The following is a 17,197-nucleotide window of genomic DNA, read 5'->3' on the forward strand; positions in this document are numbered from 1 at the left end:
ACCTGTGAGAAAAGCAGACTTCAACAGAAATTAAACATGCATGATTTCTTCACTCCAAAGCCTGTCATTTTATTTCTTTGTATCATTTTCCTTTCAAACTCTTCTCTGTATGTTTTTTTGAAGGAGCAGGGCTCCATCAGTCACCCAGGTCTAACAGGGATATTTTTATTTCTGGTGGTGGGAATATGATTAGGCAAAGACTTATCTAAGTGGGTTCAAATGACTGACTAATTAATGTGACATCAACACAGCCTTGCAAAATGTATTAAAGATAATTGTTCCTGTCAACTCACCACAGTCTTGCTCTGCTGAGAGCTGGGGTTATCAAGGTCCTTGTTTTGTTTGTTTTTTAACACTTTATTTTTTCCAGTGGTGCCTGAACAGATTTCAGCAGTTTCTTAGTCAAAGATTTTTTTTTTACCATACAGTGGAGATCCAACTTACCCAGGGTTGTCTTGCATAAATGCATTATTTTAGAAAAATGCTTCAACTGAAAAAAATCGAGGATTTTCAGAAAGGAAAATAAATCCAGGTTTCTCAGTGGATTCTTACTGTTTTAATTAAATTTGCATTATACATGCATTTTTTAAAAGTGAAGAAACGTCTGAAATAGGAATTAAATCCTTACTCCAATATTCTCTTTTTAGAGTCTGCTGTTTTGTTTGGGTATTTTTTTTAAATGAAAAAACCCCCAGATATTTCTGCGAGCAGAGGAAACTTCTCATCTATGGATTTGTTTTGGTTGAATAAATAAAGAAAACTGGTTATTTACACAGCAACAGAGAAAATGCAACATATGTAAATCATTTACAACAAAACCACAGAAGGATACACAGAATCCAGGAATGCCATTCCAGCTCAACATCTGGCACTGCAATTCTTGCATGATTCCAGTAGCTCCAAACACGGATGTGGTTGATTGTGTTCTGTCCAGACTTCGTTTCATTCTTCATGCAGCAAGATGCAGTAAAACACTGATCTGTTTACATAATGATATAAAATTATAAAATAGTTTTTTATTATAAAAATATCATTATAAATTGATACATTTTATCTAATATTTATTATTGTTATTTATATTATTTTACATGTTATGTATTATTTATTTTTTATTTATTTATTAGTATTTATGTTTATTTTATAAATATATATCATTATAAAGTAATGATCTGGCACAGCACCATTCTTTCCTGTCATCAGTTTTGCCCCTGAAATCCCACTCCTGACAGAGAGAGAGATGTTTCTGGAACTCTGAATTAACTCAATACATTGCATTATCCCATGCACAAGCGCTGTTAGGGAACCAAACTCCAGTGGAGGGTTTGCATAAATGCTCCTTGCTGAATATCAGGTGTGTCTGGACTGTTAATGTGTCCCTGTCTTGTCTTCGGCAGGTACTCCAACGATTTGTGTCACTGTCTGGGCAGTGCTGAGGCTTCACTTCGATGACACTGGGTAGGTGTTGCTGGGTGGGAAACTATTCCAGGGGCATCCAGCATCATGGCAGGGGTGCCATAGGAATGTGGTGATAGCAGGGCACAGAATCACAGAGTGAGAGAATCCTTTAGGTTGGGAAAGACCTCCAAGGTCACCGAGTCCAAGCTGTGACTGGTCCACCTTGTCCCCAGCCCAGGGCACTGAGTGTCACCTCCAGGGGTGGGGCCTCCAAACCTCCCTGGGCAGCCCCATCCAAAATTCAAAAACCCTTTTAGTGAAAAAAATTCTTCTTGATGTCCAGCCTGAACCTCCTGTGGGACAACTTGAGGCCATTTCCTCCTGTTCTGTTTCTTCCTTTCATTTCTGACATCCATTTGTGTACACACGTGATTTAGGTCCAGGGTCCAAGCACTTTTCTGTTCATGGAGTTACAGTTTGGTGTCTGTGCCACCACTGCACCGGGGAATTCCTAAAAGAAGATTCAGGCAGCAAAACTGTAAACCTGCAGATGACCCCATTCCCTGCTCCACTAAATTTCTGGAGTCCAGGGTATGGTTTGTCTCATCTTACAAGAGCTGTGAGTGGAATCCCACATCATTCTCTGCCTCTTTCCCACTGATTGTGGAGGAAGATGAAGGTGATGAAGTCAGCAGTGGAAATTATTGGAGATAAAATCTAGTACAGTGAGGGAAATCTGCACAAGGCATTGCTGACCTGATTTACCAGGGCAGTTAGGAGTTTAGCTTCCCACTGAGGAGGGTTTTCCATGAATTTTGCCGGGGAGATGAATAGGGATGAGATGGAAATCCACATTCTGTCTTCTGTGAGGAAAAAAAAAAAAATCATAAAGAATTCAAAAGGGTAAATCCTTCCCAAATTGTCTTTTTTGGTAGAGAAAAAAAAAAAAAACTGCAGAGATGCTATTCTAAAGGACCAGAAGGAAAAGCTTCTCCCAGAGCAGGACCTGCATGTTTTGGTCATCGGTATCTGCTCCAATGGAGCAGCAGGTGTGGCAGGCAGGAGTGGATGTGTATTTACACCCTGAAAAGACAAACTTGGCAAAGCTTTTTCATGAGAGCTATGTTTGAACCTGGTGAAATGCTAGAAAAAATGAGGCAGACTGAGTAAAATTTCAAAAATCAGTCGGTGGTTCCTTGAAAACACAGAATTGAGGGAAAGGCACTCTGTACCCAAATCCTGTTTCCAAGTAATTGAGACTTATGCTTTAATTTTACCTAATACTGGAGATACCTGGATGCAAAACTTCCACAAAACTCATTATTCTGGCAGGTTTACTTCATCCTTGTTCTTTCAGACTCCCTCTGGAAAGCAAATAAAGCCTTGCCTCCACTGGGGATGCCAGTGCTGTGACCCAATGTTCTATTTTGACATTAAGACAAATTAAATAATTTATTTCCATGCGAAACAAGCCAGAAACCCCTGTTGTGTCATTATTAGGATTACAGCACTGGCCCTGAAAGCACTAATTTCTTTTACAAGTCCAAACAGCCCTTGCATTTTGCAGGTGGGGAGAATGTCTTGCAGAAGGAAAAAGAATTAAAAAAAAATGATAATAAAAAAAAATTAAAACCCATTCCTTTTATTTAGAGAAGCTATTTAGTATGCAAGACATTTAGAAAGGTTCTAGTTGAGAGTCTCAGTGGTCACTTTTTAAAAATCAGCCAGCATTTTTCCAAGAGTGAGGGAGAAGCCAGCATGAGCCTGAAAACGTTGTGGAAATTACTGAACTGGAAAATCACAGTGGCAAAGGCATGGACTGAAATCCAGGCTCAGAACCTGAGTCCCCTCCTGTCTGTTCCTTATCAAACTGGCAGAGCTCCCTCAGCTTCAGCTCCCGACTTCCATCCCTGTAAGTGGCAGGACCGAGGAGATGAATGCAGCTGGCTGTTGATCCAGAGTTCTGATTTAAGTGGAGTTATTTCAGACCTGTACCAGAGATTCAGATTCTGGCCTCTGCAAATGGAAATCACATCTCTTCCCCAGCCCCCTGGCTCCCTTCCCTTCATCCATCCTGGAAAAGAATAATTTCTTTTCATCCTGCCCACAGGGAAGCATTTGACAGAAATTAGGGAGTTTGTTTACATAGTACAGAAAATCCCAAATGTTCTGTTGTGCATTCCCACATTTTTATCTGAGAAGGGGATGGTGACTCCTTCCCCCACATTTATCCCGTAGGTGTCACGGGGGCTGGACATTCTTGAAAGTTCTTGAAAAAAAACTCTGTGTGAGCTTGATCTGATTCATTGTTGACATCTGCAAGGTGGAATTTGGGAATTGAGCTCGCTGGGGACATGTCCTGTGAAAACAGAGGAGGGGTCTAAGTAGAAGAAAAGGTCTAAGAAGAGGAGAAATAAAAGGCAGAGAGGTCTAAGAATAGGGATTTGTAGGGGATGATGCATCACCCCAGAGTACACATTAAAAACACCTCAGTGTGGGAAAAGGACACCCAAAACAGCCTCCAAGATTCTCTCTGTCACAAACAGATTCTTGGATGATTAACTGGGCTGTTGGACTCTACAATCCAGATAACTGGAATTAGAGGTGGATTCCTGTAATTCCTCATTCCTACATGGAAAAACTGCCATACATCAATATCTATTTGTGCAGCTAAATTAATATGAGAATTTGTCCAGAATCTTCCAACATTGGTCAATTCATTAAAGACATTCAGGGCAGATTTAATGTCCATCATAAGGAGGCTGAGCTCTGCAAATAATGGGTAATTTTCACTAGACAACTCCTAACTTATAAATGAAGACAAAGAATTTAAAAGATAATTGGCGATTTTAGGTCCACAGCATTGTTGATCACTGACAAAAAAGCCTGATTTCCAGACTGTGGGTGAGGAGATCCCTCTGAGCACTTTTCCCCATTTCAAATATTTTAAGTTGGGCATCCAAAGTGAGATAACTAGGAAATATTGATTTGCACTTGAAAATCTCAGTCATCAGCCCCTTAGATTTTGGGTGATTTCAGGTTTCCCTGCTGTGCAAACAGAAGCAAAAATACATAATTTTGTGTAAATTTGACACCCCACCTTAAATTTTTCTCACTTCTCACCAGCTGCACCACACACATCCCTATTGTTGGTTTTTGGGAATCCAGTAAATTCTTTCTCATCTGAAGTGAATAAAAAATGTTCAACTGAAAATAATGAATATTGTTCAACTGCAAAAACAAGTTTAAGTGAAGTTTCTAAACCAGGCATCACTCAGCCTTTTGGGATTTCTCCCACAGGCACTTTGATGATGGGATTTTAGCTCTGCCTCCTCACTTTTACACGTGTACACAGCTTTGTTTAAAGATTTTCACTTTCCCCCCAGATGCTGCCACACAACCATTTAAATGACACACAAGTTGCATTAAGCTCTCATGAGAGCAGCAGTGTTTTATTCCTGTGTGTTCTTTCCCATTGTTCTTTGGCATTTGACAAATGCACCATGACAGCCTCTGCTGGGACTTTGGCTCTTTTTCCAGTGGGAAGGAAAAACTCCTTCTCAGAACTGCAGGTACAGTTTAGACAGATTTCCGTGAATTTGTGCTTTCTAGGGAGAAAATAAGGGGAAGAAAGTGGAAGAAAATGGGAGAAAAATTTTAGCTGACAAATTCTCGATGACTTAAAATAGTGATGAAGACATTTCTCAATAATAAATAGTAGTCATTATAATAGTGTAGCTGGGCCTGGAAAATAAGATTCTTTTCATTATTATTGTTTTTCTAGCTCTAAAAATGTACATTAACATTCAAACCCTCTATGAATATAAACCATATATTTGAATGTCCAAGTGCGCCTGTGTGAAATAAACTTCTGCAGAATCCTCTGGTGATTTCAGAGGCAGATTTTAAATTCTGGGGTAGAAACGTCATTTTATTTATGATTACTCACTAACAACAGCTTAACAAAGGAGCTGACCCCAACTGTTGCCCAGTATTTGATCCTTCTCAGGTGAATCCTGGAAAAGACTTGAAACCCAATGACTGGAAAATCATTCCAATATGTGAATACAACCAGGATCCTGGTGTACTGGAAATGTGTAAAATTCTTCGTGTCAGGGCCAAAAACCCACATTCGTGTCTGTTAGCCCTGGAAAAGTAAATGAGACATCAAACTTTGGAATAACAATCAAAAAGCCTGCATCCATTGGCGTATCTGGTTTTTTTTGTGGTTTTTTTTTTTTTTTTTTTTTTTTTTTTTTTTTTGAGACAGATTTACAGTGGTATTATGGAAACAGAAACACACTTAAAGGGTTTTTCAAAAATGTCTAAGCTGTTTAATAGGAAGCACCATTGAAACTGCCACAATTATTTTACTTCCAAATGGTTGTGGAAAATCTGTAAAAGAAACCTGCAATCAGACAAAGAAAAAAACTATCACTTCGAACTTAGATAAAATAATTCAAGCTGCGAAACCAATCTCCCACATTCTGCCCCCTTAAAACCAGTTGCAAGTTCATTAGTTTCATTGTTGTATCTTGTTTTCTTTCCTTCTCTTTCCCCATCCCATTCTTTCCCTGCTGGCTGCAGCTGCTGGGACATGAACGACAACACTGCCTTGTGGTGGGTGATCAAAGGTCCCGTGGTTGGGTCAATCATGGTGAGTAGCCCCTGAAGAAGACACTTCCTCAGCTCTCCCGAGGACAAATCACCAATTCAAACACCTTCAAACACTTTACAAACTGTAAAGTATTTGAAGAAGTATTTGAAGTCCATCGCCGTACTGGACTGGTGGGCAAATCCTCTAAATTTTCATCGTTTGCCACCCACAATGCCAAGGAATTTCATTGTTGATAAGGATTAATGCAAATTAAATGATGGAGCTCTGCCTGCAAGCAAAGACCCTGTGGGAAAGGAGTTGTTCTGTTGCTTAAATATAGGCACAAATGCAGTAATTAAGACCCCAGAGCATGTGGAACATTTGTCTGGGGCTGACAGACATGTTATAGGATGTATGGAAATTCTGGGCCAATTGGGGTGCCAGCTGAAGACCAACTGGGACAATCCAGGGCGTCTAAAACAATAGTAAATGTCAGTGACCAAGATTTTAGGCTTTTTTCTGCAGAAGGGGAATAATTTTGCTACATTTATTTATCTAATATTAGATTTTAAATAGAACTTGGTCATAGTGCAAGATGCTGAGTTGTCAGCAAGGTGTCTAGATCTCTTTAGTTGATGGAACCCTTGGATTTGGCTCAAATTTTGACAGATACCTGCACATGGAGGACTGAGGGGTTCTAAAGTGCCCTGTTTGGGCTTCACAGAATAGCTAAAATTGGAAAGGATCACTGGAAGTCATTTAGTCCGACCTCCCTGTTTAAGCAGGATCTCCTGGAACATATAATTCAGGATTGTGTACAGATGGGTTTGGAATATCTGAAGACAAGGAGATATTCTGGTGTTCCAAATAACATGGGGGTTTTAAAATGCAGTTGGACTCCTGCTTTTAGGAAAATAAATTGAGCCCCTGGACAATATGGTCAGAGGCACCTGAAAATCTTGGGCTTGCCACTTGTAAGAGTCTCAGTGTGGGCACCCCAAGTTGCTCTCCACAGATAGAATTAAACAGGTTTTCAGTGGCTCTTTTGGAAATTCAGCCATCTAGCTCACGGGGAACCAATAAAACAGGAGGTTTTTATTCTCTTTTGAAGACTTTGGGCAGCTCTGTAAAGTCCAGCGATTGCCAGATAAATCAAAGGTAAATCAGCCAATTTCAGCACTGAAATAGAGAGGGTTCAGAGGTTTTCGTCCTTGTGTGAATTTCCCTGTTTTACACACGTGTTCTGTGAGGGATCACCTTCTGCTTGGGGAATCAGTTAAACCTGGTTTCTATCGAAGGCATTAAAGAACCAAGCAACCAGCAAGGGACAGCTGGGCTTCTCCAACCCTTTGTAGTCCTCAGATCAGATGGAAACTGCTGGAAAAGATGCTCATGTCTAGTTTCTGGTCTCCCTAAAGGAGTATAAGATTTTTGTAACAGTCCAACTTAAATTTTCACTGTTCTGGCTTTAAGAAGCTGTGGAGTTTATGGCCAAATCTCGAGCCAAAGCATTGAAAAAACATAATTTTATCAGTCTCCAGGGTTTTGAAACTGATGGGAACTGTTAAACTGAGAAGTCCATTGATCATAGAATGGGAGTTAAAAATGCCTTTACTCTTGAGGTCTCTATTTTATGATTTTTGTGTGCAGGAATCTTTCTTTGTGCTCTGCACAAGCTGATAATGAAAAGTGTTGAAACTTTTCCATTTATGTTGCTCTTTGCCTGTCTTGAAGCTGCAGAAATTCTGCCTCATTTTAGCTGAAACAAGGGGGATAAGACTCTTGTGAACTTTCCCCATTAATCCTGACCCTATAAAACTTTTAGACTGTGGTTTGGAGAAGAAAAAGAGAATGTAACCAGCAAATCACTGGGAATGCCTCATTCTCATACTTTGTAAAAGTATGTCATTGTCACAATTCTTTTCCTTTTTTTCTTTCCCCCAGATAAACTTTGTGCTTTTTATTGGCATAATTGTGATACTTGTGCAGAAACTCCAGTCACCTGATATCGGGGGCAATGAATCCAGCATTTACTTGTAAGTACAAACAAAACAGCAATCAATTTAAATTACTGATATACACATAGGAAAAACCCACAAAGTAAAAAAGAAACTTCAGCTGAATTAGGTTGATTTTTGAAAAGAGTTGCAAGGTCTGTTAAATCATTTTGTTTGATTTTTACTTTAATTTTTAATCCATCAGCCGTGAAAGTGCATTTTAATGCCAGCTTTCACCTTTCTTTAAAAGGCCTATAAAATAACCATAAACACAAGATTAAAAACAAACCCAAACCAAATCTGACGTTTTCACACGTCAGTTATCTGAAAATTAACATCTTGACCAGGTATAAAAATTGTTGTTATACTCATGGGATGGTTTGCTGTGCTTCATGAGTTCCAGGACATGGTTCAAAGGTCACATCAATGAGATTTGGTGAAAAAGTTTAATTAGCATCAGGCTGAATCATAGTGTAGGAAGATCCCCTAGACATGCTTATGTCCATGTTTCTTGTAAACTTAAATGCATTCCACTTAAGCCAAACATATCACACACACACCCTTAAAACTGTTTTAAAATGCACACAAATCCTAAAATCTCCCTCTAGATGTCTGTACCTTTGCAATTAATAAGTTTTTTTAAGCTGTAATCCTTTTTATTAGTTTCCACCTCGTAAGGAGGCAGAGGATGGCCAGTTGAGGTGGTTGTCATTATCATTTTGAGTGCATGGAGTCATTCACCTTATAAAAATTATATTATCCTCTGAAATAACTAGGATATGGGGCAGCACATCTGGTGTTGGCCTAAACACCACACACATTTATTTAGATTTGGGATTTTTTTTTTTGAGCTTGGGTGTTTTGACGCACTCAAAGAGATAGGTAGGACTATTTAATTTAGTACTAAACTCCTGGTTAAAATAGACGAGCTATGAACACCTTAAATAAAACTAAAAGGTGTAGGGTAAAGTAGGAGAAGCTTATTTTGCAGCAAATGTAATTATCCAGTGATTAGTTTCACCCTAAGTAAGCACAATCATTGTATAATGATGTCATCCATCTAAATGACAATCTTCAGGGAAAAATATGTTCTCCAGCTGCCTATTTTTCTTTTTTACTTTTTTTTTCCCCTGTTATCTAGTTTAGATTCGCATTAAATAATAATATTTTCTATATCAATTTTCATGTCTGCAGCCAGACATGCACTTACTGAAAGCACAGGCCCTTTCACCTTGCTCCAAACTGTGTTTACACAGCCAAAAAAATAATGCTTTAAATTGATTCTGTGGGTAGATTCACCTGAGAAATCAAACTCAGGGTGAGAGTGAGTGACTGGGTTAACTTGTGCATGGTCTGCCTAGGGCTTGCATGAAGGCTTCCCATAGATGTGCTGCTGGGAAGTCTCCCCTGATGTAATTGTAGATTGCAATTAACACCCGAGATGCGCAGAGCTCGTGCTGAGTCTTGAGTTTTGAAGTGCATGTTTGGTGTCTGCTGCACCTCTCACGGATGAAGCAAAGCATGCCACGGACCCCAAAGATTTAACTGGGTTACCAAACATCCCCTTGGCATCTTGGATCAATATGGTGACTGGGTTTTGCTGGTGTTTTTCCTATGTGTATAGTTAGCCACCAAAACCAAGAGAAAACATCATATTTTCTGTTCCATTCGCTGCCATTACTTTTTTTTTTTTTTTTCCCTCTCATATATTTTTTTGCAACTTTTATAACCGGGCGTGTGTAAATCGATCTCGCATTGATGTATGTGTTATGGAGTGGAGTGTTGTTTATCCAAACAGAATTGACAGCAGGAAAGTTCACACAGGGACAATTAAAAGGAACGAAATTAATAATTCTGTGCAGATGTACACCAGACAGAGTCAATATTTGTGCACACATACCCTGTAAAAAGAGAGTTTTTAAGCAAGGAAGACAGTAGATCACGATCTGGCTCTGTCACCATATTGAAATATCTCACATTTAGACTGCAGCTCATATTGAACATTTTCCATGTTCTATTTCGCTGTTTCAAGCTATTACAGCATCATTCCATCAGACCAAACTCCTCATCCAGGTCTTTATTCCAGAACATCTTTAAGCACTTTCCCTTTAGTAGTGAGGAACGATGAGGTTGAGGAAGGATTTTCAGCCTGTTTCTGAAGGTAATACCACATGGTTCTGCAGTAGGGATTGAGATCTATCTTAGTACCAGTCTTCCATTTTTTGGAATAACCCTTTAGACAGCTGATACTTCCATCATAAAAAAAAAAAAAATTATATATATATATATAAATATATAAATATATAAATATAAAAATATAAATATAATATATATATATATATATATATATATATATATATATATATATATATATATATATATATATATATATATATATATATATATATATATAAAAATGGAAGCCCCAAAAAACTCGGCTACTGACTTTGAGCAGGTTTTTTTTATATGTTTGGTACATGCCTAGGTTCAGGTCCTTGAAATGACTATCTTTGTTAGAAAAAATCTGCCTCTGGTTCTACTTCATAGACATTGTGGTGATGGTTCTGCCAAGCACTTAAGCCTGGATTTGATTTTCAAAGCCCTGGGGATGGGCTTAAATTCAAAGATTAATCATACATTGCTACCACTGTGCATTCATTATTAAATCTCCCTCTGGAGAAGTTGGCTGGTAGCTGTGGCAGGACCATGGCAGAAGAGAGCACTGCAGGGGAGCTGAGGCTTAATTAATGCAGTGTAGCCACTGAGGAATGTAAGATTTGTTTGAAAATAAATCAAACAATCATTTGTATCATTTGTCGCCTGTTACCAGGGCTTTGCTCCCATTAAAAAAAAAAAAAAAAAAAATAGACTTCCTCTCTAAACAACCTGATCATTGTGTGCAACAGCCTTTGCCTTTGGGCTGGAAAAACTTGGAAGCATGTTGCTAATTCCTGATGATTTTCCTGGAGTGGCCAAGTGCTTTGATGGTTCTAAACTTCCATTTTCTCCACCTGTGTGTTCAGTCATTCATCACCGGTCTCATGCCACCCCAGCCTTTCCTCATGCCTTTAGTTCCCCTCAGAGCTGCCTGCATGCTGCTGATCCCATCTCAGCCTGAGATCCCAAAAACCCACCAGGTTCTGGGAGAGCAATCACTCCATCTTTGTTTTGCTGATATTTTTGATAGAAACTCTTTATGGCTGAAAATACTGGGGGTTGGATTCATCAAAATGTCTAAGCAGCTGAGGTAGGAATTCAAAAACTACATAGAAGACACTCCTTTAATGATAATTTTAATTCTATTATTATTTTGGGTTATTTCTCTAAGAAACTTTCATACTTCCTCCCAATATTCATCATAACCATTCGTTACTTTTTACTGTGAGGAGTGCCAAAGATGTAGGATTTTTTTCTTAAAACGTGTCTGGTTTCACTTAATCTTTTGTCAGTCCTGAATAATTCTGCCAAATTAAGCATCGAACTGAAGCAAGATCAGTAATGCAAATAGAATAGATTTTTATCTGAGGGAGAAGTTCTGAGATCCCAGGTGGTGGGGAAGCATAAAGGGCTATTGATCATCTTCTTAGAGTAATTAAGACAGCTATTAACGTAGTTCAGGCAGGTTTCTCACCCCAGCTGGTGAAATAAACAGCAGTAATGAGCCATGATTTTCAGACAAAATAGTTTGGGTTGGAAGGGGTCTTAAAATCATCCAGTTCCACCCCTGCCATGTGTAGGAACACTTTCCACTGCCCCAGGTTGCTCCAAGTCCTGTCCAACCAGGCTTTGAACATTTCCAGGGATCCAGGGGCAGCCACAGCTTCTCTGGGCACCTTGTGCCGAGGCCTCCCCACCCTCACAGTAAATAAATTCTTCCTAACATCCACCCTAAACCTGCTGTCTTTCCATTTTAAGCCATTCCCCCTTGTGACATCTCCTATTTAATCTCACAGAACAAATGACCATGTCTTGAATTGGTTCCTGTATTTCCCATCCAGTTATAAATTAAGGAATATGATTCCAAGCAAAAAGACCCCCCTGATTTTTAGCAACCTCCAACTGCAGTTTGTAGGTATTTTGAAGAAGTAGGAGATTATTTAGGGGTAGTTACCCCATGTGCTGAGAGCCCAGGAGCACCACATCAGGAGTCCATGAATTAAATGGGATCTCACAGTCCTGGGGACTGCAAACACATTTTCACAGCCCTGCAATGGCTGGCTCAGCACCCAGAGCAGCACATCAGGCCCACATAATTTACATGGATTTATCATCTACCAGTTTCTTCCCTGGAATTTTAGGAAATGGATAATAAACTTGATCTGGCATCCTTCACTGTTTTTACCATGAAAAATCCACCCAACAGCGTATAACCTGGTGTGTCAGAATCTGTTTTCAGACATCCTGGTTTTGGTCAAGTTGTTGTAGAGAGAGTACGTCACCCCCCACCCAGGAAAAAAAACAAACATATTTCTACAGAAATTCCTACACAAAGCTTAAATCCATGCTGTTATTTTCACAGGCATTGTTGCATTGCTGAAATATTCAGTCTAGAGAGAAAAATCATCATCATCACTACCATAAAAGACCACAGTATTTAGTGGGTGCATGATGTAGATGCATGCTGGAATAACCCTAAAGAATAAAAAGACCCACACATTTCCATCGAATCTTTGTTTCTTCATTCATTTTTCAAGGATCAAGCACATATAACTGAAAAAAAAAAATCTTCTTTTTATTTTATTATGATTTCCAGTTTACCACGACTGGTATAATTGGGGAGGGGGAAGCTTGTTTCTGCTTTTGCTTTGACAGATTCTTCATAAATTTTGGTATCACATGTTGAAAGCTCAATGAAAAGAAAACAAACCCCACATATATATCTAGCTAATTCAGGTCTACGTCATTCCTCCAATCAGCATCTTGCTGGAAAGAAAGGAGAATCATGGCATATATCATAGGTAGGTATGATTTTACCTATGGTGCAACCTAGAGGGTTAGGGCAGCCAAAGCAATGTTGTAACCCAGATGTTTTGGTAAACAACACTCCTCTAAAATTCACCTCCAAAGCCACTGGACATGCAGTGATTCATTCTGCTACCGCTTTGTCTTGCTGCAAGTGCTCAGACTGCCAGAGTTGATAATTATTGACAGGCTCTTGGTGCCAAAAAAGGCTCATTTTTGGACGAGCAAATGGCAGATATTGGTTGGACAGGGTGTTCTCTAGCAGGGCGCTGCAATTTCTGACCCCCCAGGTGCCGCCAGCTGGGTGCTGGGACTCCCAACGACCCAGCAACAAAAAGGAACTCGAGTCCTTGGGTTCATCCTTTTCTACCACAGGAAAATACACTGCCAAACACAGAGGATGGTCATTTGATGTCAGTGCATGATCAGCAAGGGCCTAGTGCTCATTTCTCAGGAATGCCAGGGGAGCAGATACTTCCCGCTTTTATCGAGACTAATTCTTGATGGATTTACTTTAAGTTCTAGAAAAAAAGGTGCTCATTCACTACTATACTTCACATGTGCATTGCCCAAGGCAAGTTATTATTTTGGGTGCTGGTTGGATTTTTTTGTTTTGTTTGGTTTTGTTTTTTCACTTTGGAATTTTTGGGTGGAAAAGATGGGGCTGTTCATTTGTGCCAGTCTTTTCAGGTAGGGATTGGAAAAAAACTGAGTGTACTCATTAGGAATGTAAGATCATGCAGGCTATGTGCCATAATTAGAAGGAGTGCAATTAACAGGAATTTATTTATTTTCAGATAAAATAATCAAAAGCCCTATTCTGCTTTGATTACCTATCTGTGGTTTCAATTGCCATAAAATCAAACAGCACAGAATATTTAGAGTGTTTATAATGTTCCTGGGAGCTGTTATTGCTACTGAACAACTGAGGGTGAAATGCACCTAAATCCCTCAGGCGCCTGTGGCAAGGACAGGAAGATGAATTTTTGGTTGTCAAATCTACTTTCCCAACCTAAGCATTGTCCTCTCATCCAGTGCATCCTTTACATTCTTACATAAATGATGAGATTAGACCTAAAACTATTTCTGCCTTGAAAGGAGTTTTGTTATTCCATGGGCCACCTGCCAGAGGAATATTCCAGAAGAGCAAATCAATACTTATAAAGGAAATTCCATTCCTTTTCCAGTGATATCCAAGCACCTGACCAGAGCTTTGGCGGGATCTGATTTTGAAATTGTGGGTCACAAATCTTATTTCTTGTTGTTACAAAATCACCTGTGATTAATGCAACATTAAAAAGGGTTCTGCTTCTATTATTTGGAAATCTTTAGTAGGGGGATTTTAGGGTTCAAGGCCTTGGCCTGTACAGGTGGTGCCTGTGTGGTTGAGGTTGACTCCTGTCCTTTTTTCTTTAGCAGTAGAATTGAAAAATAGGCTGACTTTGTCTTTAAACATTGTTTCTGTGGCTATAAGGCATTTTTATGGGAAATCTTATAGTTTAAATGGATGCAAAGACAGAGAAAAGGATACAATGGTGATTTTTGTTGTTGATGAACTCGTGAGATTTTGAAATGTGCCTGAGTTTCACGTGTAAGAACTCTCTAAAGATGACTTGAAATTTCTCCTTGGCTCCATGGCCTGTGGCAGTCAGACCTTAGAGAACAAAGTTCTTTGTCCACAAATTGCATCCTAAAAGAGCAAAGCACAGACCTTTTCCCCCCATCTGTCACAAGAGCAAGCCATGAACTGAAAAAAAACCCAATTTTGCATTAGAAGAGAAGGCATTAAAAAGTGTTCCTGCTCTTGAAAGATCAAGGTGGTGTGCAGATTAGTGAGGGAGAGAATAATGCCAGGTTTTATCCAACACTACAATTCTCTTTAAAGAAATAACTTTTATAATTTTTTTTTAAGAAAACACACTAAAGCTTGCTGCACTCTCAACAGTTCTATCTAGGCTTGGATTAGCCCTAACAGCCCTGTTCTCATAGAGTTTTAGGCACAAAAAAAAAGGCTAAACAGGGTTTTACCAGTTCCCATTGAAATGCTAGAGGCATGCATCTGAAAATTTCAGATCTAAACATTTTTCAAAGGCAGTACCAAAGCCATCATGTCTTGATTACCATAACTGGTATGGATCAGAGCTCAGAATAGAGGGATTTATACATAAGTGCTTGTGTCTGTAGGGTGCCTGTGTAGATACAGGATTTTGCCCATGCATGTGCTCTCTGAAACACTTTAGATATCTAAAATTGTTCCAGCCTTGCTGCTTAAAAGGCCACAAATACTTTAGCAATGTTTACAACACAAAAACTTTGTATTGTAAAGGGAGAGTGGCTGCACTTCACTAAATTTCCTGTAACCTTGTGAATTTTGCCACGCTCTGGAACTTCCTGATTAGCAAAAATAAGGCAGCTTCTGGGAAGAAAATGAGGAACAGATCTCAAATGTGCTTCTGAAGTCACTGCACTTGGTCAGAGTGAATAACCTAATTTTCATGTGTATTGATATTCTTCAGTTGTCGTGGAGATCAGCAGGACAGGGAACGTCCTGTGCCCAAGGCCACTGGTCTTTTTGAATTAGCCACAGATTTGGGTGCATTGTCTTTTATCAGAGCTGCTTGCTTAGATCCTGGGAAAGACAATGGCTTTGGAGAATCAGAAAATTTTTTAGAAGTTTCAAATTGAAACTTGAGCATTGACTTGGGAATATGCAAATCAGACCATTCTGTCTGTTTGTCCTTTTCCTCTTGCATTGCTCATTCTAAGTTTGCTGGTTTGAGTGCACTGGAAGGGATAGATCTGAATTTTTCCTTGCCCCCAAATCAGTTTGCACCTCTAATTCTTTGAATCAGTCACTTAATGCAGAGAAGAAGGTGGAGCTGAAGCAACTGGTCATGCAGCAGTTGATGTGAAACTGCAGGGAATGGGGATTAATTCTGACATCTCTGATCTCGAGCGTGCTTTCAATTTATACCAAGGCTCAATGCCCACAGCAACCATGGTCTTCCTCTTAGTTTTTCCCACCATCAACATTTTTGCCTCTATCATATGAGGGCAACAGGAATTTACTTTTCCCTCAGTGTCTCTGTTTCTCCTTGCCATTGACTTATTGTGTCTCACTTCAGCAGCTGGCATTGTTTCACATCCAGAAGGTTAGTTTCACATATGGAGAATTTTTAGGATGTGCTCCAAGCAAGCACACAGCCTGAGGTAGGGAGGGGACAAGGAAGATGATGCTGTCCCAGTGCAGAAGGTTTTTTGATCTGGAAGGACAAATTTCTTGAGAGGACCTTGTGACTAACACCATGTGTCAAAGGAACTGTGCAAAGCATATAATCAGTTTTCTAAGAACAGACTCTGCCTGCCTTGGAGAGTAAAAGAACATCCTCAAAGGCCACCAGGCTACGGTGGCTTAATACAGAATTAAGTTTCAATAAAGGTTATTTAAACAAATGCAAACTACCTCAAGATAGGATCAATCCAAAGCCATGTGTAAGGTTCATATCACAATCTTAGTCCCATCTGTATCATTACTGAGGGATTTCCAAACTGTAATTCCTCTTTATATTTCCAATGGAAACACTGGAGTTGTTCAGCTGATTAAATGTCTGCAAGCCCAGGCTTATTTAACAAAGGCAGTGCTCTCTTTTTTCCTTAAGGTGAGTTGTAGAGATGGGTTGTACTGGGAATCTGCAGGGATTGTGTAACATGTAAGGTAGGTGAGTCAAAACAGTGTAACTGCAGCTTCAGAGCTGCAAATTACATAAACCCAGCGTAGTCATTGTGATGGTGAGCTCTGCCAGCTGACAGGAACCAAAACCTGTCTGTAATGCTTGAAAATCCACTTCTTGTGTCAGACTGGGACAATAAACACTCTGTGGGCTTTGCTCATTTGCTTTCTTTCGAGGACAATGAGCTAAATCCCATTGTCAGATGTTTATGCTTGAATTTGGATATGCACATTCTTCATTTGAAACAGTAAAGTATTCAAAATCTTAATTTATATAAGAATCTCATTTGGCCTGGTACATTTTTCTCATTGAACATTCTGTGGTCTGCTGCACCTCAGCTACCTTACTGCACCTCCATCAGAATTATTCCATAGTGCACGACTTGGATCTGTGCTCTGGAGTCAGGGAGAATAACCCAGCTTAGTAAAGCAGGAGCTCCAGAATTAATACAGGGGGAGGATCAGGACACAGGACTTTGAAGCTACAGTTCATTTAAAGGCTGTTTTTTGTTGGAA

General features: G+C 39.5%; 1 protein-coding gene across 3 annotated transcripts in view; it reads left to right on the forward strand.

The window, feature by feature from the left end:
- The window catches only part of ADCYAP1R1 (ADCYAP receptor type I), a 138,009-nt gene that overhangs the window by 107,308 nt on the left and 13,504 nt on the right, over positions 1–17,197 (forward strand). For all 3 annotated transcript variants that reach the window (XM_066201736.1, XM_066201718.1, XM_066201727.1), the window contains exons 12-14: positions 1,395–1,455; positions 5,983–6,052; positions 7,937–8,028. In XM_066201736.1, the coding sequence (XP_066057833.1) occupies positions 1,395–1,455; positions 5,983–6,052; positions 7,937–8,028 (223 nt within the window). The remainder of the gene's footprint in view (positions 1–1,394; positions 1,456–5,982; positions 6,053–7,936; positions 8,029–17,197) is intronic.

Source organism: Chamaea fasciata, unplaced genomic scaffold (genome assembly GCF_029207755.1).
Source record: "Chamaea fasciata isolate MVZ Bird 193981 ecotype frontalis unplaced genomic scaffold, bChaFas1.0.hap1 SCAF_1, whole genome shotgun sequence".
In the NCBI taxonomy this organism is placed as follows: domain Eukaryota; kingdom Metazoa; phylum Chordata; class Aves; order Passeriformes; family Sylviidae; genus Chamaea; species Chamaea fasciata.